This window comes from Malurus melanocephalus, unplaced genomic scaffold (assembly GCF_030028575.1).
Source record: "Malurus melanocephalus ecotype Western Australia unplaced genomic scaffold, MMel_1.1 scaffold_85, whole genome shotgun sequence".
NCBI classification, from domain to species: Eukaryota; Metazoa; Chordata; class Aves; order Passeriformes; family Maluridae; genus Malurus; species Malurus melanocephalus.
The window spans coordinates 2,298,811-2,322,035 of record NW_026623317.1 but is presented as its reverse complement, the minus strand read 5'-3'; the positions used below and the strand labels follow the sequence as shown (position 1 = coordinate 2,322,035).

The window sequence follows — 23,225 nt, the reverse complement described above, 5'->3', positions numbered from 1 at the left end:
CTGCAGCCCTTGTCCCCAGTCCCTGTGCAGCTCTCCTGGAGCCCCTTTAGGCCCCAAAAGGGGCTCTGAGCTCTCCCTGGAGCCTTCTCTTGTCCAGGTGAGCACCYYCAGCTCTCTCAGYCTGTCTCACGATGTCACAATGCACAGCAAGGTTGATTTGTCACATCCTGTTGGTTTCTCTGGAAGCTGCAGGACTTTAACTGGACCAGCCTTGTTAGCCTCGTACCTTTTCTCCCAAAGCARTTGCAGTCAGAGCTGTACAGATGTTGCCTTACCCATCCAGCTGTGCCAGTGGAAGATACCCCTCTCTTCTGGAGTTTGCTGTTGGAACAATACTCCAGGAGCACCAGCCAAGTTCTCTTCACCCAGCTGCCCACAGCAGTTGGGAGGAACTTGTTTTCTGTTTTTTTTCCAGCAGAAATTGGGATTTTATTAACACCTCAAAGGGTGTGCTTTGTGGAGCAGGTATCTCTGGGCTGGTAGTGGATGAGGAGCTGGGGCTCCTTTCTGATGGCTCTGGCACATCTTGGATGAAAAGGGAGCAGCTGTCCTCAGTTTTGAAGTGTTGTGTAGGGGCATATGTGTGAGAGGGGATCATCTGCCTTGATAAAAGATGTTTTTGCAGTGGGGAGCTGTCCCTATTCTGCACTTCCTTATGTCCATCCCTGGCAGTGTCCAAGGCCAAGCTGAACAGGGCTTGGAGCACCCTGGAARGTGTCCCTGGAATGGGATGAGCTTTAAGGYCCCTTCYAAYCCAAACCATTCTGGGATTTGTGATCTTCACAGAGGCTTCAGCACAGAATCCCAGACTCTGCAAGTCTGTCCTGCACACCACTGAGAAATCTGCATCCTCTTTGTGCTGCTGCAAATCCAGAACGGCATCAGTTAAATCCCTGCAGTCAATCCAGAATTACASCAGGACGAATAAGAATACATTTTACCCAGAAAAGCCCAAGTAAAGTGTAATTGGGTCCCAGCAAGGCYGAGTTGAGGCTGTAGGCAGTGCCCTGTAATTCAAAGACTCCTTTGGACATCCCCTTTGAGTTGAGGCATTTGAGCAGCTTCCCTCTTCCCTTAGAGCTGTTTCCTTGTAAAGCCTCTGTGAACTCGTGCTTGTGTCGATGTTATGGTTATCACACATGTAATTTCATCTGACATTGTAATGACAGCATGGGGAGTTCAAAATGTAACAGTAAATATAGTTGTTAGGGGRAAAAAAAATACCAGCATCCTAGCCCATCGTCCTGAATGCCTCTTCACGTCATGGGAGGGATGCAGACAGACTCCAAACACCATCAGCATTTCTGGGTTCCACTTGGAAACTGCCTGGAGTTCAGGATAGGCCAACACAAACAGGCGAGACTGTCTCTCTGCATGTCAGGGCTGCATTTGCTCCTCCTTTTCCCTATTTTTATTTTTTTTTTGTTTTGGTAGAGTCACCCCTCTAAAGAGAGCAGAGTCTGGGGGTTCTCCCTGCTTGCTTGGGGTGTTTTGTGGCTTGAGGCACGATGCACCTCAGRTCCTGTGCTCACCCTTGGCTGAGAGCTGAGTCCTGACTCGACCTCTGGTTATTTTTGAGTGCTGTCRGTTTGCAATGCTCTATTGAAGGGTCATTTGCCAATTCCATTATAAGCCTCATTTACAACTCAGCTGGTTTAAATCAGATCAGACTGTGAGCTGGCATGTGCAGAGAGTCAGCTGGGACACAAAACTTGCCTGCTGAGGGACCTGATCCCGCAGACCCCCTCCTTGCCTGCAGAAGCATCGGCTGAAAAAATTAATCCTGTTGATTTTCAGTATTATTTTTTTCCATGCGTTTGAGCAAAGCTTGTAAGGAGTGGATATTTTTCTTTTCCTTCTTCCAGGCAGAGTTGAAATGTTTTTTTTTTTTCTGTTGGTCCTCCACCAGCTTTGACTATATTTACCAGGCTGGGCATGGGTGGGCCCCGCCGGATCGCATGGATTGCTCAGGCGGGTGAGGCTTTGCAGGATCCGAGGGCTGAGCTGAGGACTCAGCTGCTGCTTAGCTCACAACCAGGTTGGCAGAGAAACTGGGGACTTTGCACACAGGAAGAGCTGAGGCACAAATGAAATCTGAATCTGACCCCAGATCTTCAGTTAAATCGCTCTGTAACCTTGAGAGCTGGATTAAAKCATCCCTGGAGGACAGGGAGTTGCTGCTGGATATTTGGTGCTTGGGCCATGCTGTAAGGGTATGCCCATATATTACCTGTGGTCTTCAGAGAGCTCATTAGGTGGTTGGTTTAGGTGTAAAAAGWCTGGATTAAAGTCTCATCCCCCTTCCCTGACCATCCTGTCAGTATCAAACCTGGCAGTATTTCCACTAGAAATGCCCAGCTCAAGAGTTAAAGACRTGATGCATCTCACTGGGGCTTCAGCATGGTCAGAACAGTGTTGCCTTGCAGAAAAGATGATCGTGGGACCACAGAATCATCAGATGGCTTGGGTTGGAAGTCACTTTTGAAAGTCAGCTGGTTCCAGACAGCTGTCTTGGGGACAGGGACACCTTCCACTGTCCCAGGCTGCTCCCAGCCCCAATGTCCAGCCTGGCCTTGGACACTGCCAGGGATCCAGGGGCAGCCACAGCTGCTCTGGGCACCCTGTGCCAGTRTTTTACCACCCTCATTGTAAATAATTTCTTYCTCYYARSTAGTCTGAATYTCCACTCTTTTRGTTCAAACCCATCATTTGTCWTTTCCATGGATGGAGCATCTRTGAAGCTCCTCTTYGGGGCAGCAGAGATGCAATATTCAYYCAYCCTRYCTAACTCYCCTCYATGATGGGGCAGGGGCTGSAGGACACTCAGAGGAGACACTCATGGGTGACATCTGTGTCTGTTTGGTCTCATCTCTGAACTTGAATTTTCGTCCTGTGTTGTGTTTGACTGCAACAGCACTGTACAAACCCAGGATGATCTTCCTGCCCACGGTTAAATATCGTGGTGGTGGTGTTRGAGGGGCTGTGCCTTTGCAGGCTGGATTGCCATTGCAGGCTGAGGTGTTCTGCAGAGGCACCTCCCATGACCTCAGGTCTCCAAAATCCACCTCAGGTTTGTGTAGAGCTCTTCTGGCCCGGCCATGGCACGGGGACTCGTGTGTTTAGAGCTCCGGGATTGAAATGGCAATTACAAACCAATGAGGCTGCAAGRGCTCTCATGAGAGTCGAGCAGGAATAGAATATTCTGAGTTATGCCAGAGTTAAATAGACCAATCTGAGGTTCCTCTGTTCTAAATACCTGTGGGATTATGAGCCTAATGAACGGCAGCACGGTGTGAGCAGCGCAGGGCGCAGAGGGAGCTGAAGGGAGAGGGTGAGCTTGTGTTACAGGGCTTGGCCCAAAGCAGGCAGGGTTTAGAGGTTGTCCTCGTGAGAGAGAGGACAAGGCTGCTGCCTCTGCTTTGGTGTGAGCTCAGAGARGCCTCGGGCAGCGCCTTGGCCAACGTGTGGGGATGGTTGGGTGCTCCTTCTGGAGGGATGATACCGGGAGACAAAATGAGACCAGCAAGACTCCCCCCAAACGGGGATGTGAGCCCCTGGGATGCCCATGATGCTGCCAGGGAGCCAGAGCAGGGTCTGTRAGAGCAGCCCTGCCCGGGCAGGGGATGGGGCGCTGCCAATGCCACCACCAAGCTGCTCTTCCCAGCCCAGCGCCGCTGGAGCCTGCCTGTACCTGCTCYCAAGCCGATATTAAGCCTGCTCAAACACTGCACCGCCTTCTCCTCACATTGTTTTCTGTACCCCACACCCAGCACCAAAATAGCGATAACCCCCCCTTCCCCACCCTCCCGCGGTGACTCAGGCTGGCGAGCAGGCACACATCTGCTTCTGATTTAATGTGCGAGCGCTCTGACCCTTTTATTTTTATTCCCAAAGTCCTCCTGTCAGTGGCTTTCTCKCTGGGGGCGAGGAGGGACAAGAGAAGGGGAAGCTGGGTCCACATCCCTCGCCCTCTGCTTTTTTGGAGCCCTCAAAAAATGTATTTTATTTTGGAGCGGTGTTTTCATGCAGGCTGGTGACAGCCTCACCCGGATCYGCGTCCAAGTCCCTCGCAATCCTGTCCACTCCGGAGGGACGCCAGCCAAACCAGTTTTCCATGGTTAAGCTGGGCACATTTTTCCGCCGTGGTTGGTTGGTTGGGTTTTTGTTGGTTTTTTTTTCTTTTTTTTTTTTGTCAGGAAGCAAACCCACCCAGTGTGTGCAGGCCGTTCAATAGGAGCCTTTTTTAAATTTCTTTTCCTTTTTCTGGCTCTGAAGAAGAACAGGACGAGAGAGAGAGAAGGGGCTGGCCTGTTCTCCCAGGAGAGTTTGGAATGGGAGGAAATGGCTTTTTTGGCTATTTTTAAGGCCGTGCTGGAAGGAGGTACCTACCACCGGTGTGCTCATTGGATTGTAATGTTGTGTGTACGCAGGAAGGTATCCCATATATATGTACAAATATATATATACATCCTACATCAGGCCCTATAGCACGGTCTGGGCATAAGGGAAAGGTGTTGGAGGAGAGTGTCTGCATGCACATGGGCAGAAATGCCACCAGCAATGTCACATCCCTCGTGGAGCCTCATCTATCTCATGGCAGAGCTGCTGGGGGCACCTGATGTTCAACCAGACCCTGGCTTGGCCGTATCCCCTGTGGGGATTTTCCTCTTTCTCTCTCTTTTCTTCCTGGTTTTGGTGGTGTGGGAAGGGGAGCGCGTCACTCGGAGTGTGAATGAGTTTCCTTGAGAGTGGGGTGGCTGCAGAGGATGCCTGGAAACTCTCCTGTTTCACTTAACATATTCCCCCCTCCCACACGCGTTTTAAGTGTGTGCCTGTGGGTATTTGGGGGGGCGATACTCACCCGGGATCATCGCTTGTACCAGCGTGGCCAGGAGAACATCAAGGCTACACAGAACTGTGTAAACGGGGTCCACTGAAGTTTCAATAAAAAAACCTGGATATTGGGCAACTTCAGCTTTGCAGCATCTTCCAAAGCCTCAGCAGAGAGGAGCAGTGCCCAGAGCACCTTCCCCTCAAGCTCCAGACCTCTGAGGAAATGCTTGGATGGGGGGCACACGGCTGCAAGAAAAGACTCTGGTCAAATATGACCACCCTATGAAATCTCCTCTCCAGTACCTGCCTAGATGCTGTGGTTAATTAATTTACCCCTGCTCTGTGTGTGGATGAAGCCCTCAAAACACCATCTGGAGCCAGGCGGCGCCTTTGATGTAGCTCCACTAATTGTTTATSTTTATTTGACCATTTATCACCAGGATCCCCCTTTGCCAGGACCTGCTCAGCACATCGGATGGCATTTGTCATGCTGCATGCAAACTCCATCATGCTGCCACCCAGGAGAGACCCAGAGCTCCTGATTTTGGAGCTTTATATAAATTCAGAAACTGAGAAGTGTGCTGGGAAATTTAAAGAAGCTGGGAAAAGGAAACCAAAGTGAAAATGTGGCCTTTCAATTATGGGAGGCATTGAACTCTACTCTGGCCCTACCAGGGCTCCTGTTGGCATTTATCTGGGGGCTAAGAACTGGTTCCAAGGAAATGGGAGGGGCATGGGACTTTGTCCTGGTGAAGTGATCACARAATCACAGAATGGTTTGGGTTGGAGGGGACCTTAAAGATCAGGTAGTTCCAACCCCTTGCTATGACCTCAGTCCATTCATCATCATGTGCCACCAAAGATCTCAACTTGAGCCACAAGTTCCTCCCCAGAGAGGAACTGAGGCCAGAGGATATGGCCTTAAATGGGCTGGGGTTAGGTCCTGGTGGTCCTGGGGCAACAGCAAATTCCCATCCAACATAGCAACTGTTCAGCTCGCCAGAGGATGATTTGATTCACAGTTTGTGATTTTACCTGATTGTATCTGTATGTAATCAGAGTTGATGAAGTACAGAATACTTCATGCAGGCTCTGGGTAGCTGGAGCTARCCTGCAGGGATGGATTTGTAGACAGATGTGTGTTTGTGGTGATATGAAAGAAGTCTTCAGAAATTCCCTGGGATGGATTCATGAAGGGCACAGGAGATGCTTCTGTCTCCACACCCTGATGGGCGAATGAGTGGCACCTGTCACCACCTGTGCCTTCCTGAATGGTCCTCRTGGTGCTTGCCAGGTGATGTTGTAYCAGAGTTATCCAGCACGGATGTGCCCCAGACCTGCTTGACTGGCAAAACTCCTGCGTGGGTTTTGGAAACTGGGAAGAGAAAGGGTTGTTGGGATCATCAGAAACTCTGGAGATGGTTTTAGAGCGCCTTTTACTTTGSATTCCATGATAGGACTTCAGTGAATATGGCTTTTCTTGTGGCTTGCTTATAGGAAACTAATAGTTCCAGCTGAAAAAAGGTCAGTTTTATGTAGCATGTGCAAACATAAATAGTTCACGTGGGCTCAGCTCGCCAGCCAGATGTTGGTGAGGATGAATCCTTGTATGCCCAAGGATTTTGTTCATAGATTAGTGCGGATACTGAGAAGTCCAGTAARTGATGAAGAAACACCCGGGTGAAGGTCACCCCTGTGATCTCMCTCCCTGGAGCCTCACCACTTTAATTATGTGATCAAACCATGCTCGACATTCGGGCTCTTCCATCTCAGTGTCCTGTGGAGGGCTGGGCTCACCCCTCTGCTCCCAGCATCACTTTTCCATCTCTGCTGGTGTTTCAGGGGCTCTGGTTGTCCTTTATTTCCCTTTAAACTGTTCCATTCACAGAGTCAGGGGATGTGTGGGGCGCTGCCACCTCTGCACCCGTGGGGCTTCCTCTCCATCCTGACTGCCAGTGAGCATCTTCCGAGGAGAATGCCGCCTTCTGTGCATCCACAGCATCACCTTGGAAACCTCTGCCCTTTTCTGCTCTGCCCACATCCAAGCGAAATCCATGCGTTTTTGGCAAGATCCTCGTTTTTGGGCGGATGGGCTCAGTTAAAAGCCTCACACCCCCAAGTTTCCCAGCTCAATCCCCCGTTTCCCAGACTGATCCCAGTTACCGGAGGCAGGGGCGGGTGCCGTGGCAGTAAAACCCTGGTGCTGTGTCTGTGGGGCGGTTCTCTCCCTCCCACAGGAGCCCTTTGGGTCTGCAGAGTGGGTCGTGTCCCTCGGAACCCCGGTGATTTCCTTGCGAGGGAGGCGGCGGTGGTGTCGCCACGTTTTCCTCATCGTTCCAGGCATCCCAGGGAAGAGACTGACAGGCAGGGAGCTCTCTGCCCCACCTTCCTGCTGGAGGGCAGAAACGCTTGCTGCTGGGGTGGGTGGTTTAATAACACGTTCTTCTGGAGACAAGATGTTCAGAGGGGAGGTGTGCCCCTGTATTGAAGAATAAATATTAAGGAAATATTTGCCTTTTTTAGGTTTTACACCTTCCTTCTTTAAAAAAAGAAAAAAAAAATAATCCCACCTCTCTACCTGCCTTCACACAGGCATTTGGGGATATCGATTCTTTCTTGCTCTTCCAAATTGGAGCAAAGGCCTTTGGCCAARGCAGTGGTGTTGTCCCTGTGGGGCTGGCTCTGAGTGGAGTGTCACCATGGGTGGCTTTTCTCAGGAACATTTGCACAAGGGACTTGCTCAAAGTTGTGGAGCAGTCAGTGGATCCAGGAACAGCACCTCAGCATCCYAAAACTGAGTCCCAGACTGGTTTGGGTTTTAAGGGACCCTCTTGTCCAAGGCTCCTACCATGGGCAGAGACACCTTCCCCTGTCCCAGGGTGCTCCAAGGCCCATCCATTCTTGCCTTGAACACTTCAGGGATCCAGGGGCAGCCACTGCTGCTCTGGGCACCCTGTGCCAGTGTTTTTCCACCAAATAACAGGAGCAGGAGTGATCAATCACTGGCCAGTGTATCCCATTGAAAATAGTTGCAATATTTTGACAGATTACGGTGATCTCACATGCACATCTTAATTGCCTCATTATGAAGAGGTACAAATAAAACTGGGGAAGAAAAAAACATAACCCACATGTATTTATGAGGTGATGGATGTAGCAGGCAGGTCTGCACAGACGGGGCCATGGGTGGATGCAGAGGGAGAGCAGCCAGCCCACCCTGGCTGCTGCAGCCTGGAGCAGGGATTGGGAAAGAGGTGCAGGCAGCAAAGCAGCAGAGCCAAAGCATCTGAGCCTCAGGGTGCTGAGTGCTCTGGGCTGGGGAGGTGGTGGGAGAAAATAAATCAGGGTGAGGAAAGGTGTTGAGATCTCCTGCTGACTCTCCCATCCCTGGAAGTGCCCAAGGCCGGGTTGGACGGGGCTTGRAGCAWYSTGGGAYAGTGGAAGGTGTCCCTGCCCATGGCAGGGGGTGGAAGRAGACGAGCTCTAAGGTCTCTTCCATCCCAAACCATTCTGAGATTCATTSTGTGGTTCTCTGACTCCCTCTCCTGACAGGGTCAGCAGCCTGGGGTGACCTGGCGTGCTCAGCACCCTGAAGGCTGTTCTGACACCCCTGGGATGCTTTGCTGGGTGGTCTCATGCTTCAGGGGTAAAGTTGGAATTCCTCCAGGGGTTTTTTGTCAGCAAGGACGGATGCTCGGGAGCTGGCTGGGACAAGGGGCAGTGGTCAGGGATGTTCAACCCCAAGCCTTGCTCCTGGCCTTGCTCTCTGAATCCCTCTCCACACACAGRCTGGGTGAAGGGAGGAGCTGGAGACTCCTTGTTTTGCCTGGAAAAATGACATTTTGACACCAGGAGCAGGCAGAGATCAGGCAGAGCCTCGGGCTCCTTCCCCTGCTGCGCTGAATGCAGAATGAGCCTGGCATGGGGGGGCAGCTGCTCTGCATCCCCTGCGTGCCCYGGGGCACCCCCGAATCTTTGGGGGGCACCCACAGTGACTGCAGGCAAAGCAGAGAAGCACAGTCAGTAGCCAGCACTTTCCTGAGGGGAAATCACAGCAAAGAGAAGGCCGAGCAATGCACATTTTGAGGGGAGGTGCTCAGAAAATCAAACATCAAAATACGAAATAAAAACACATAAAGTGCGAATATATACAATATTAATGCRGAATTATAAATATCTAAAATATACAAATAATAAAATATTAATGCGCCRGAATATTAATATATAAAAATATTAGAGCATTGAAATATTGAAACGCTGCGTGTTACAGCAATTATGTTACATGCCAACACACAATTAAAAGCCAAAATTGCCATCTCCCGGCCAAGACTCAGGCTGTGGAGCRCTGTCCCTGTGGATGCAGTGGATGGGAAGGGGACACCATTTCCATCCCTGCAAACAAACAGAGGCAATACCAGGTTGCTTTATCTATTTTCTGTGCATATATCTTTATAATCTATTGAGTGTACGGCTGGTTTTTACTTATCATAGTGCTAAAACCAGCATTTTGCCTCTCTCTCTGATATTTCAATTTTACATACGCTGAAATCCATCAGTGTTATGCTGAAGGAGATTGGAACAAAAAGGACTTTGAAAAATAATAATAAATAGAAGGGGTTTCTGAGCAGCAGAGTGCCTGGATGAGTTTTGGGTCACTCAGAGAAAGCACACTGCGGGTGGTTTATGATATTGGTGTAGTCCTTGGTTGTATCTGRAGTTTTTCACCCAAAAAGGGGGCAAAGCTTAGCTCCCCCAGCCCCTCTTTTTTTGCTGTTGCAGCTTCAGGTGTCTAAATCTGTTGGAGAAGGTGTGGGGGGGGATTGATCCAGTATCCCACCTTTTTTATAAGTGGGGCTTTTCCTGTCAAGAAAGTAAAGAATGAGTTTTAACACAGCCATAAATGCAACGTTTCACAGCGTCATTTGCAGAATACGTTTATTTTAAGTGTCCCTCCACCCTTTCCACCATCTACCTCCAGTTTATTTTAACAATGCTGTAATTTTCTATTATGAAAACGGGATTTTTCTGCTTAACTCCGTGTCGTCTGCTCAGCATTCGCATGTGTGTGTGTGTATGTGTGTGCATGCTCTGGTGACATTTGTCACCATCAGATGCTATTTTTAAACCTGTTATTATTGAGGACCCCACCCTTGGCTTGGGGAGGGGAAGGGGGGAGCGCAGGAGGAGGGAGAGGAGRGAGGGGAAGGAAGGAAAGCGTCAGCCTCAGCACACTTCCAGCCTCTGGCCATCAACCTCCCCGGGGGCATGGGAACCATAAGGTCATTTCTCAAGCTCGCTGAGCTCCGGAGCTGTCAAACCACCCTGCGAGTTTAAAAAATGCAAATGTATGCAAATGAATGGGCTGTTTCTCTCCCTCTCCCCCCTCACCCCCAGTTTAAATGACATGAATCACCTTCAATTTTGCCAGCATCCTGTAAAGTTATCAGCTTGCCTAAACGCTGCAGTTAACAGAGCCACATCTCAGGAGGGCCAGGGGGGGATGAGAAAGGAAAAGCAGCTAATTACCATCGAAACCACAATATTTTTTAAAATGTTTTATGCTTATAAATTATATGCAACTGTATATATATAATCACACCCCATTTTCCCAGTTCTAATTTTTCGTGCTGTTGAGTGAATAATCCACTAATTAGGGAGAATGAAGCTTAGTGTCCAGAAAAAAAAACCTTCTATAAAAACATTTCTCAGGGTAGTCTAATATTCTGCTGTTCTGATTTTTGGCACTTAGGGTGATCTGGCAGTGAAGGATCAAAATAGGAAGACACGTTCCTTCACGCAAGGAGCTCCTKTAACACTCAGGCTCCTTCCAAACAAAAAATAAACGAGTGGATGATGAAAACAGCAATAGAAATTTAATTGCTCATGCTTATTATTCRGGATACAAAACCCTAGAAAGGAAGCTGTCTTTTCCTCCCTGGCTCAGGGGTTATTTATTATCTTGMACTCCACTTGGAGAAGGTATTGGATTTACTGTCATTTATCGGCGATTTTCAAGGAGGATTTGATACGGAGCTGGTCGGGATCGCAGAGCAGCGTTGCTGGTTAACACAGTTAAGCACAGCACACTGTAATGAATCAATTTGTTTCAGACAACAGAGGTAATTAGCGTGGAGGTAATGGGCATGCCACGGGACGTGGGGCTGGAGCACCCACCCTACACGGACAGTGTCGGTGGCTGGAGCTCAGTGCAGTCCGTGGTTCCTCTCCCCTGCTCTGCCCATGTGGGGTGCTGGAGAGGGCTCCCCATGGCTGGGGCTACCCCATGAGGCTGCAGTGACCACAGGCAGCTGTCCCCACCCCTGTGGCTCCCACTCGCCCGTTTTTGGCAGTGCTGGATAGGTGTGGGGGAGATACCTGCGAGGTCTCCCTGGGGAGGGAGGAGAAGGGAGACAGCGTTCCTTTTCCCACGGGAACATTTCCTGCAGAGTCTGATCCCCTCTACGGGCCCCCCAGGCTGCCCCAAGGGCTTCTGTCTTGCTGGCCAAGGTGGAGCAAAGGTTTTCATGGACAGCCTCCGTCAGACCAGGCAGCTGGGAGGTGGGAGCCATCTGAAGTAAACCTGGAACCCACTGGTGGGAAGGAGGCTTGGAATCAGCACAGAAACCGAGCAAGGAACACCCAGGACACGGCAATGGATTCAGGGAGAGATGCAGAGGTGGTGTGGGGTGGAACTGGGAACCTGACAGAGCTGCAGAGGGTGAGATTGGGAAGCTGCCTGGTGGTGTCAGCCTTGCGAAGGGGATGGAGTGGGGCTGCGGTTTTACTTTCATGTGCCCCGAGTTCTCCTGGAGATTAACTGCTCTGTCCCTGGGCTGTGAACTCAGTGTCTACCTGCAGCAGGGCTGGGGCTGGTGGAGGTGACACTGCACGAACACATGCTCTGTGTCCTGGGGGTTTCCAAGGGTTAGTGTATTCAAAGTTATTCTGTCTGTTTGATGTATTCTGTCTGCGAGGGGATTAATGTATTCGTCGCCTGCTGGAGGAAATCGCTTTCCTTTCCTGGGATTTCTCATGTGGAAGGACTGCTGGAGCCATGTGAAAGAGGAAATATCTTACAGATTAAAAAATGGCCAAAAAAAAAGAAAAAAAATCAGGTTTTCCTCTTGGGTGTGGGCTCTTTGCTTCCGAGTTTTCCTTTGAAGCTAAAGCTGCTCTAGCAGGGGAAGATGTGCCAGATGCACTGGGCATTTTGATACCGTGCTGAAGTCCAAGCAGGATTGGGAGTGAAGAATGCTCAGCTCATGGGAAGAGATGGCAGACCACACTGTGTGTCTGGCCAGGTCCTTGCTACCTGGTTGCCTTCCTCTGAGTGTTCAGGCACACTGTGGCACAAATCCTTGCTGCCTCCCCATTCCCAGGTTGCTCGGGAAGACATTCCTTGTTCCCATGTGAGGTGACATGCCACAGCTTCCAGGCATGAAGCAGCAGAGCTGAAGATCCACAAGGATCCTGCAGCAGGATTCTGTGACCCTCCTGTGTGGCATGTCCAGTTGTGACAGTCCCAAAAACAACCACGTAGATGGGATGGGCGCTCCCCAGCTYGTCTTGTTCAAGCAGTGTAGGTGCTGGCTCTCGGCAGCGTGAAGCAATAGAGCATCACACTTTCCCCACGTAGCTCCTGGCAGGGCAAATCCAGCATGTGCCTGGAACAATGTTGGCTCCAGGAGGATGCAGAGGAAACGTGATGGGGAGGGAGTCATTGCACAAGGTTCCTGGGGGAGGGTTGTGAAAGTGAAGAGGGAGCTTGTGGTGGTTATGAAAAGGTGAACAGGGTGGGGATCGTGAAGGATGAGGACAAAGAAGGAGACAGAGACAAGCAGAGGTTCAGTCACAGAGGATCTGGAAGGRGTTGAAGGTGGTCTAGGGATGCAGTGAGATGGTGCAGGCAGGAGCTGATGGCAGCTGAGGCAGAGAAGGACACCGGGGGAAGGCAGCGTTRTTTTGGCATTATCCATTGTGAATGCTGCTAACACTCTGCTCTCTGTGCTTTGTCCCAGGGCACTAAATGAGAATATGGCCAATGGCATTGAAGATCTTATCGGGATYCCATTCCCGAACCACAGCAGCGAGGTCCTGTGTGGTTTGAACGAGCAGCGGCACGACGGGCTCCTCTGCGATGTCATCCTCATCGTGCAGGACCAGGAGTACCGCACCCACCGCTCCGTCCTGGCCGCCTGCAGCAAGTACTTCAAAAAACTCTTCACTACCGGCACTTTAACAGACCAGCCCTATGTTTACGAGATTGACTTTGTCAAGCCTGAAGCACTTTCTGCCATCCTCGAGTTCGCCTACACCTCAACCCTCACCATCACCACCTCAAACGTCAAGCACATCCTCAGCGCCGCCAAGATGCTGGAGATCCAGAGCATCATCAACGTATGCCTTGAAATCATGGAGCCTGACAGGGAGGCCGAGGAGGAGGATGACAAAGAGGAYGAYGAYGATGATGAAGAYGAAGATGAAGATGAGGAGGAAGAGGAGGAGGAGGAAGTGGGGGATGAGGGATGAGGATGAGGTGAGGATGAGGATGACAAAGAGGATGACGACGATGATGAAGACGAAGATGAAGATGAGGAGGAAGAGGAGGAGGAGGAAGTGGAAGATTTTGTCAATCGGGAGAACCTAACCGACGTACAAGAAGTCAGCTGCCACCAAAGCCCTTCCGAGTCCGATCTCACCGAAGAAGCTTACACAGAAGCACCTAAAGATTTTCCAAATCACTTCCCAGCCAGTAACTCCTCTGGACACTTGGGCATGATACGAGACTTCTCCATCGAGTCCCTGCTGAGTGAAAACTTGTACCCTAAGGCAAACATCCCAGAAAGAAGGCCAGCTCTGTCTCCTTTCACCCCCAGCTTCTTCCCCCATCTGTGGAACGGCGACTTCAGCTCCTTCTCCCAGCTCGAGGAGCCACAAGTGGACAGCGGCCCCTTGGATCTGGTGATCAAAAAGAGGAAGATCAAGGAAGAGGAGGAGAAGGAAGACCTGCCTCCGCCTCCTTTCCCTAATGACTTCTTCAAGGACATGTTTGCCAACACCCCAGCAGCTCCCTTAGGGCACATTAAGGCAGAGACYGACTATAGCGCTTATCTCAATTTCTTAAGTGCTACCCAGTTCGGAGGAGTTTTTCCCCCGTGGCCCCTGGAGGAGGAGAGGAAAATAAAGCCCAAGGCATCCCAGCAATGCCCCATCTGTAACAAAGTCATCATGGGAGCCGGCAAGCTGCCCAGGCACATGAGGACCCACACGGGGGAGAAGCCCTATATGTGCAATATCTGTGAGGTTCGCTTCACCAGGTGTGTGTTGGTCACCTCTGCCATTTGTGGGGTGTGGGGTGGTGCCTGAAGGGACATCATGACCTGGGACTGATTTCTCGGCTACACGTTGGGTTTTTTTTTTTTTCACCAAAACAAAAGTAGGGAAGAAAGCAGGGCATGATCTCCGTCCCTTTGGAAAAAAAAAAAAAGAAATAAAAAGGGAGGAAGGGAGGGTGGAGGAAGAAAATAAACCTACTGATTTTTGTGGGTTGTGGATGACATCCACAACTCACTGGATCCATCCTCTTGCTGGACAAAAGCTTAAATAAGTAACAAGATATTTTCAACCCCACCATAGTTCACCACAGCAGGACCAGAGTGAGCTGGAAAACAGATGGTCAAACAGCCAAGGAGGCTTCATCTCCAATGTGCTGGGAGATGCATTGAGCTGGGAGGGCCATTTAGTCACAGGATGTAATTAGTTTGGGTTTGCACATTTTGGCATCAGTGTAGACCACAACCAAGTTGCACATGCCCAAGTTTGGACATGACAGTATCTGGGCTTTCTGGGGCTGRAGCAGCCCTAATTATTATGTGTAAGGAGTGCATTTGGGGTCTCAGCCTCCTCTCCACAGTAACAAATGACAGGACAAAGGGAAACATCCTCAAGCTTCACCAGGGCAGGTTTGGATTGGAGATTGGGAACAATTTCTCCACGCAAAACACTGACAGTCTGCCCAGGGCAGTGGTGGAGTCCTCTCTCTTGAGGGATTTAAAAGATGTGTAGATGTGACACCTGGGGACCTGGTTTAGTGCCCTTGGTGGTGCTGGGGGAACAGTTGGACTCATAAAATCATGGAATGGTTCGGGTTGGAAAGGACTTTAGAGTTCATCCAGTTCCACCCCCTGATGGGGGGCAGGGACACCTTCCACTCTCTCAGGCTGCTCCAAGCCCTGTCCARCCTGCCCTTGAGCACTTCCAGGGATGGGGCAGCCACAGTTTCTCTCGCCAAGTCAGATTTGGCTGCGCAAACCTAATGTTCCAGCCTGAAACMGTGCTCTGCAAAGCTGGGCAGATTTAATCGGTGAGCAGAGACAAATAGATTCCTGGACCTGCTCTTGCTGAGTATAATTAATATCTAATGAGAACAATCTTTACCATAATAATAAAGCTTTCTGACAAGAGCATGGTATTTCAGCTCCTGGCTGCATGTGAGAGAGAGAGAGCCCTATTAAGCTGGGGCGAGAAAACCAGAGGAAAATAATCTGCACAGTAGGCAGAGGCGAGATTCTGACAATGGCCGGACACCTGGGGTGCTCCTGCATTCAGCCTGTCTTTTCTTCTCCTGTCCCTGTGATAATAATCGAATGGAAGATATGCAGATGATGAGAATTTGACCTGAAAATAAATTTCCATGCTCCCCTCCATTAACGCAGCAGACACCGTATTACAATGCGGGGAGCGTCGYGCCTCGGGCGGGCATGTGCGACGTGAGCCAGCTCACCCTGGTATTTGCAGGGGAAAGGCCACTGCATGGTGATAATTCCTGCCTGCAGGAATGTGGATCTGTCTCCTGCTGGTGCTGCATCCCCAGGTTAGCGCTGGGCTGTTGTCTCTGCGGGGTGGGTTTGGCCCCGTGAGCGTGGTGGGGTCTGGGCCGGTCCCATCCTGTGGTCCCTGTCGCTCTCTCGTGTGTGTTCCTGCAGGTGCTAATTACTGATGAGGAAATAGCCTGGCTAGATCCATCACTGACACCCTCCCTGTAATGGGAATAACAGAGCTGAGCCCTCCCAGAGGGCTCCAAATGTCCTTTACAGGAAGGGCAGCGTTGTTCACTTAGTTTGGGGAAACTGAGGCACAGGGCGATGCTGGTGCTGACCCCTGATCCAGACTGGTTTTGTCAGCGTGGTGGAGGTTAAAAACCCTGCACAGAGCTGGTCTAGCATGGCCCATTGCTGATGCAGGACTAAACCTGACAGTTGTGACATTCCCCATGTGCTCAGCAGTTTCCAAATACAGGGCACAGGGGTAGGGGCTTTACCCAGGGGGAAAAATCCCAAAACTGGGACTGACCCAGCAGTGCAGTCCCCCAACATCCCTTGGGAAAATGTGGCTGTTTGCGTGGGTCACCCTGTGCAGAGCTGGGTGCCAGACGGTCTTCTGGGTGCTTTAACACCCTGAGCAAAGAGCAGATCTTAAAATACTGATTGGTTTTTAAATGTATTTGGAAGGATTTTGAATAGCATGCAGCTAATTGGTTTTGTTTGGGGGGGTGGGTTTAGCTGCTTTCATCATTATTCTGATGCGAGAGCTCTGCTTTAGGAAAAAAAGTGTATTTTTAAGCAAAGTGAAGTGATTGAGATGTAGAAAGAGATTTCTACCGGGATTTYCTCAGTGCTGCCACTTGCACTGTGTGTTCTGCTCCTGGGGAGGAGTCCCGTGCTTCCTGACAGCATCGGACTGGCACCTATGGTGCCTTCACCAGGGAGAGGCAAGCTCAGATGGTCCCTTTGGGGGTCTCCTGGGAGAGAGAGTGCAGGGAAGCAGGGGTTCCCGAAAGGGATTTCACTATSAATCAGTCCTTTGCATTATTTTTGCATTTGAAGAACTGTGGAGGAGAAAATCTGCTGGAGAAACAGAGAAAATATATTTTCCTGGGTGAGGAGCCCCCCAGTTTTCCCATGAGATCCCTTCCCCRTCACATCAGTGGGACCTCACATCCCCTGGCAAGGACCCCACAAGCACCTGGACCTGCCACTCCCTCTGCCAGGGACATCTGATCACCGGAAGCAGGACTTCATTTAATAGCTCATTAATTTTTTTCCTTAAACAAAGGCTGCTCAGCTTCTAGCCTGCCGTTTTATCCTGCTAGAACGCCGGGGAAAGCTGCAAATATTTCAGCTTTTCCACCAAGACAGCCCCAGAGTGCTCAAGGAGATACTGTTCCAGCCGGAAAGGTTAACATTATTTGTTCCTATTATTTGTGTTGTGACAGCTCGCAGAGCCCTAATCGCTCTCCTAATGCAATTGCATTAAGGTTATTCACACACACAGAGCGCGGATCTTTGTCGGAGAGAGCTGCCAGCCTGGCTCCCGGCTCACAAACCCGGTGTTCCCCRTGCCACATCTCCCTGGGGTGCTGCACCACGGASCACCTCAGCCCCCCAGCYCCTGAGGGGCTCCAGGTAGAGCCACAAAACTCTCCTGCATTCCCTGGAAAAGCTGCCGGGGCCAGGAGGATTGGGTTTCCCCCGTCTGCTGCCGGAGATGGATAATAGCCTGAAAAGAGCTTTGCTGTATTTACATTGCACAGTCCTGGCACGCGGCGTGTTTATTAGGGAAAGCGATCCTGCTAGGTTAAACATTACATATAGAGGTTTAAATTAAATTACAGGTGGGGCCAGCAGCTCTGCTTTTTATTAACATTTCCCACCGCTTTGCAACGCCAGCCCCCGCGTCCATCCGTCCGTCCRCACGCCACTTTGCTGCGATTTTCCATCCTGGGTGAAATTCTCCYGGCTGCTGCTTTGTCTGCTGCTGCTGAGCACCGATTCCAGCCCCTCCAGGGGAAATGCACCCTGGAAATTTCAGGGGAAATTTCACACTGTGAAAACCTTCGGGTAGCACCAGCTTTAAAAATGCCGCAGCGTGAAGTTGCCCCGAGCTTGGCACAGGGAAYGAGAGGAGCCTTTTTTTGTAATATCCACCTAAAAAATCTGTGAGTGCAGTACCAGGCTGGGATCGGTTTCTCCAAGGCAGTAAAGCATCATCTGGTGGAGAAGTGACTCCCCTGCTTGTCTTTGCATCCTGGATCCTGAGGGATTGGTGAGGGATTGGTGGCCAACACCTCTGTGCTGCTGGCCATGGCACCAGAACCTGTTCCAATGTGCACACGGGCTGGGTGGCAAAAATTAGTTCAAAGGCAGCACCTCACAAGTTTTGAGGGCTTGTCTTGCCAGAAGAAACAGATTTTTCTGTGGGTTTTTTATTAGATAAATTAAATTATGATATATCATAATATATAGTTAAATGTATATAATATATACTTATATATTATATAATTAATAATGTAATTTATAATATAAATAGGTTTGAAAACAATAATAAATTGTCTATTCTTTACTGTTTATATTAAAATATGACATACAGTTTTATATCTGTAATATATAATATATAGTATATATTTAATAATGACATTACTCCACGTGTTCTAGGTGGTTTTAGCCTCAATACTAGTATATTGGAAGATTCATTCTGAAATAATTTTTGAAAAAAAAAATGAATTTTCTCACTTTGGTCTTTAYTTGAACTCCACTGGTGTGACTTAGGAAGCAGTGTTCAGCTCATTTGAGCCACAGTCATCTTCACTTTTTATAATCATATACTTTCGCTGTGATTTTGGTTTTTTTTTTCCTTTTTTTTTGGCTGCAGAAGAAAACATTTATTTATTGCAGGGGAAAAAAACAGTGATTGGATTGCCAGCATGGGAAAATATTCTTGCTTTTAGAAGTTCCCCTTAAAAAGGACATATATATTTTTTTAAGTGCCATTGGGATGGGAATTACGCTATGGATTTAAAAACCTCCTCCAAACTGTGTGGGAGGCTGGATGTGTGCCGCCTTTGGAGACCCTGGCAGGGAAGGACAGAGTGACAGCACCTCTTCCAGCATCACCCTCTGCTCCAAAAGAAAGCTCCTGAGACACCGTGTGGTCATTGCAAGAATAAAAGGAGAGGAAAATGGGCTCCGCTGAATTTAAGCAGTGTTGTCCCACTTTCTCAGGCTCTCGAATCCCAACTAATTTCCTTATTTGCAGGGTGGAATAGGGCTCTATTTATTGAATATTCCCAGGTTTAGATACATATTTAGATATATTCCCATATTGAGATACTTGCTCTTTGAAAATACACAGAAGGAGGGCACAGTTGTGGCCTGGTGGGGGTCAGGCTCTTCTCCCAAGGAACAAGAGACAGAACAAGAGACAGAACAAGAGGGAAGGAACAGCCTCAAGTTGTGCCAGGAGAGGTTTAGCTTAGAAAATCTGGAAAAACTTCTTCCCTGAAAGGCTTGTCCAGCCCTGGCACAGCTGCCCAGGGCAGTGGTGGAGTCCCCATCCCTGGAGGGGTTTAAAAGCCGTGTGGATGTGGCACTTGGGGACAGGGGTCAGTGGTGGCCTGGGTGGTGCTGGGGTAACAATTAGTTCTGATGATCTCAGGTCTTCTCTGGCHTTAATCATTTTGCGTTTTTTTTTTAGTTTATTCCAGATTTTTTCTTCCCTCCAATTTTACCTGTATGCACTCTCTGGGATGTGCTACAAACTCCTGACATGGAGGGCTCTGTGGGGTTTTGGTGCCCAGGAGAGAGGAGGCGAACGCGAACATCATCCCACAACACCATCCACACACTGGGAGAGCCCCAGGATGAGCTCCCCATCTCCCCACCACCTTCTCCTGCCCCGACACCCAGACCAATCCCACCCACACCCCATCCCATCCTCCCCACCCCACCTGACCGAGCCCATTTTCTCTCTTACAGGCAGGACAAGCTCAAAATCCACATGCGTAAGCACACGGGGGAGCGGCCGTACCTGTGCATCCACTGCAACGCCAAGTTCGTGCACAACTACGACCTCAAGAACCACATGCGCATCCACACGGGCATCCGGCCCTACCAGTGCGAGTTCTGCTACAAGAGTTTCACGCGTTCCGACCACCTGCACCGCCACATCAAGCGCCAGAGCTGCCGCATGGCCCGGCCCCGGCGCGGCCGCAAACCGGCGGCGTGGCGAGCGGCCGGCCTGCTCTTCGCCCCCGGCGGCCCGCCCGTGGATGGTGGCTTCGTGGTGCCACCCGCGCTGGACGAGATGAGCGGCCACCTCAGCAGCACGGCCATGTGCCTTCCCGGCCCCAGCCCCAAACACTTCCTGAGCGGGGCCAAGGCGCCCTTCAGCCTGCAGGAGCTGGAGAGCCAGATCGAGGAGACGCAGATGAAGCTGCTCAGGCGGGCGCAGATGGACATGGAGAGGAACGCGGGCATCTTCGCCTTCGCTCTGGGCCACAATGAAAACCTCGCTGCCCAGCCCTTCTTCCCGCTGCCCGACCCGTGGAGCGCGGGTTTCAGCGGCTTGGCGGGGCTCGGCCACGTGGCTCCCATCTCGGAGGCCAGCAACTAAACCCACCACGGTCCCACCATGCGTCTGCTTCCGTCCCAACAAGGCAGCCAGCTCCCGCTGGGAAGGGCCCTGCCTGCCCTTCTGTGTCATCAGCTTCCCAAGAAGCTCCTCGTCCCCTCACAGCCRTGGGGGCACCCCTGGGGTGAGCGGGGAAGGGGCAGGTGCTGTGCCCCATGGCCATTGGCACTTTAGACTCCGCACTTGGCTTTGGGGCTGTCGGGCACTCGCTGTCCCATCCCACCGCTCGTGGCTGTTTGGGAAGGCCAGGCCAGGACTGCTGCTCTCTTCAATGCTCCCAAAAATGTCACTTGCCTTAGTCCAGGGCTCGGCCACCACCACGAGATGGCTTTTCTGTGAGAAATGTTCCTCATTTCCCACCCACGGAGCTCACTGGACACCGACAAGCCGTCCAGACTTGGGTTTGTTACGTTGCGTTCCTTGGCCCTTTTGGCCAAAAGGACTTTTCTGTTTTGTTTCTGGTTTTGTTTTTTACTTTTAATTAATTCCCATGTCTGGCAAAARTATTTATTCTACAAGGGATAAAGGGGAGATCTAGCAGCCTTGCTGGGAGAGGGAGTATCCTGGCCATTGCCTTTCTCAGCAGTGTGTCAGATTTACAGGGTTGGTAAAAGCCCTGATCTGCAGCATGAGTTGGGACCTTAAAAACATTTAAAAAAAAAAAAAAAATGGAGATAGAAAAACACCCAGCGCAAAGCTGGGTGGAAAAGGGGGATTTTACTTATTTTGGTTCTTTAGCTATTTCAAAGTTTCAAAAGGAGAACCAAAGCCTATTTTGAGTATTTTAACTTCAGTTGCTTGAAAAGGTGAAGGAAAAGTTTTGGAAGAATCAGAAATGTTTCAATACTGAGCTTTATTAAACCCTTGCTTTGAAAAAATGAACCACGTGGGAATTTTGAAATGAAAAAGTCGTTTCAAACCAAAGAGTCAGAATTCACCGCCGCTGACCATTCTGAAATGTCTGGGGTTCTGTCCTCCATTCCCTCAAATTCCTATGTGATAGTGATGAGAAAAATTTGCAAAACACTCGCATGTCCCCAAATCTGCCGTGTTGATGGGAAAAAATCAGGTGTGCAAACATCCCTGCTACTTGTCTCAAGGGGTGTTTGTGGAAAAGAAGATCACTGCAGTTGCCCTGATGGTGATACTGTCTACTCTCAAGCAAGCAGAAATGCTATTTCTTCACTTCTTGTTAGTTCAGAAATGAGGGTGGTGATGTATGACAGRGTGCTCCAGGCTGAAGGTTGCCCATGGCTTGGGGTGACTCCCCAGATCCCTGCAGACCCCATTGGGTCCACCCCATCTGGTAATTCTCTTGGGGCAAAATAAGTGGCAGATTGGCTGGAATTGCCCTGTCTGAGTCCTTCAGCCCGAAACTCCTGAGCTACTCTGAAGGATCAAGGTTTTTGGTGGCCATCTGCCTCTCGTGGCTCCTCCACGAGGCAGATGTGGTGGGACCCCAATTCTGCCACTGGCTGAGCTGGATTGCAGTGGATGTTTTACACSAAACCAGCGCTTGGAAATGCAAATGATGCAAATTAGGGAGGTTTATTTCTCTTTTTTACTGTGACCTTTCAACGGCAGCAAAATCAAAGGGAAYGGGAGGATTGCAGGTTTTTTGGTTTTTCCATCGATGAAGCGGCGGCTGGATGAGAATCTCCCCACTGGAGGCAAGGAGGGGGATGTGTGGAGTCAAGGGTTCCACAGCCCCCACGAGGGTGTGAGGGACTTCTGCTCTGACGCTACCTGCAGCAGAATGATCCCAAGAAACTGCCCAGCACTCGACTTCCTCCTCCAAAAAGAAACCCGTAAAGACTCCACGTGCAACAAAARTCAATGGAGAGGGGAAAAAAAAGGAAAGAAGAAGAAGGAATCTTCTTAAAACTGCATCAAACATTTTCTTTTTAATCCACATCAACTTCTTACACAAGCAACGTTTTGCAGATGATTGGTTCCTTCAGATGTTTTTTTTTGTCTACGATTTGGAGTCATTGTAAAATATCCAAAGATGCTGAGTACTGTATGATCTGCAAGGACTTGAAGCAAGGTGTTTTTTCTGTCTCGGTTTGTTTGTTAGGTCGGTTGGGTTCTTTTTTTTTTTTTCCTATATGTCTAAGTGGGGATAAACCTTTGCAATTTTTCTATTTATAACTATTTTTATGTGATTGCTTTATGTACAAAACAATGGAAAAAAAATCAAAACAAAAAAGTAGAGAGAGAAACACACATGTACACAAACAAATTTGCCTTAGTTAYTCACGGGACAATCACCCTTAACTTTGATTGATGCTAAAAAGCGGATGGGAAAAAAGAGGCTCGATCATTTTATGTATTTATTACACTCTATTAATTGATGCTTTTAAATTATTAGCAGGACTTGATTCTCTTGCCTGTGGCCACGGTGAGAAGGCAAAGCTGCCACAGTTGCTGAGCTGCCAGTGCAGCCCTGAGCTCTGTGGATGTTTGCCTGGCACCTTTTGGAAAGCCAGAATAATCATTTGTTAATTAAGCATGGAGCTGGTACGGGCTCCAGCCCGAGGGGCCGTCGGCGCTGCGATGCTGATGGCAATTATGAAGTTAAGGTTGATTTTCCCGCGTTGGCGCTGGGTTGGGTAGGGCTGGAGGGAGCTGAGTGCTGGCAGTGATCACGTTTTGGGGTGTAGAGGGATGATTAGAGAAAAAACCCTGTTTCTTCCCATTTTGATGTTGTGTGGTGAGTCCAGGCCACAGGTATCCATCCACATGGGAGCCCAGCTGAGAGTGGAGGCGCTTTCCCGGGGATCTGCTCCCATTTCCCATCCAGGACGGGTCTAATTCTGGAGCACCACACCCCAGGCTGGAAGGACASGGGGTTCTGTCCCAGCTCACGGTGTGGTGGTGGCTTTTTGTTCATCTCACAGCCAGGCTGCAGCAGGGGAGGGGGG

At 49.9% G+C, this 23,225-nt stretch overlaps 1 protein-coding gene across 1 annotated transcript in view; it reads left to right on the top strand.

The window, feature by feature from the left end:
* The window catches only part of ZBTB7C (zinc finger and BTB domain containing 7C), a 153,385-nt gene extending 130,166 nt beyond the window's left edge, over positions 1-23,219 (top strand). The window contains exons 5-7 of the mRNA XM_057367812.1: positions 12,852-13,344; positions 13,429-14,150; positions 19,647-23,219. Coding sequence (XP_057223795.1) covers positions 12,852-13,344; positions 13,429-14,150; positions 19,647-20,283 — 1,852 coding nt within the window. The 3' untranslated portion in view covers positions 20,284-23,219. The remainder of the gene's footprint in view (positions 1-12,851; positions 13,345-13,428; positions 14,151-19,646) is intronic.
* Positions 23,220-23,225: the final 6 nt, after the last annotated feature.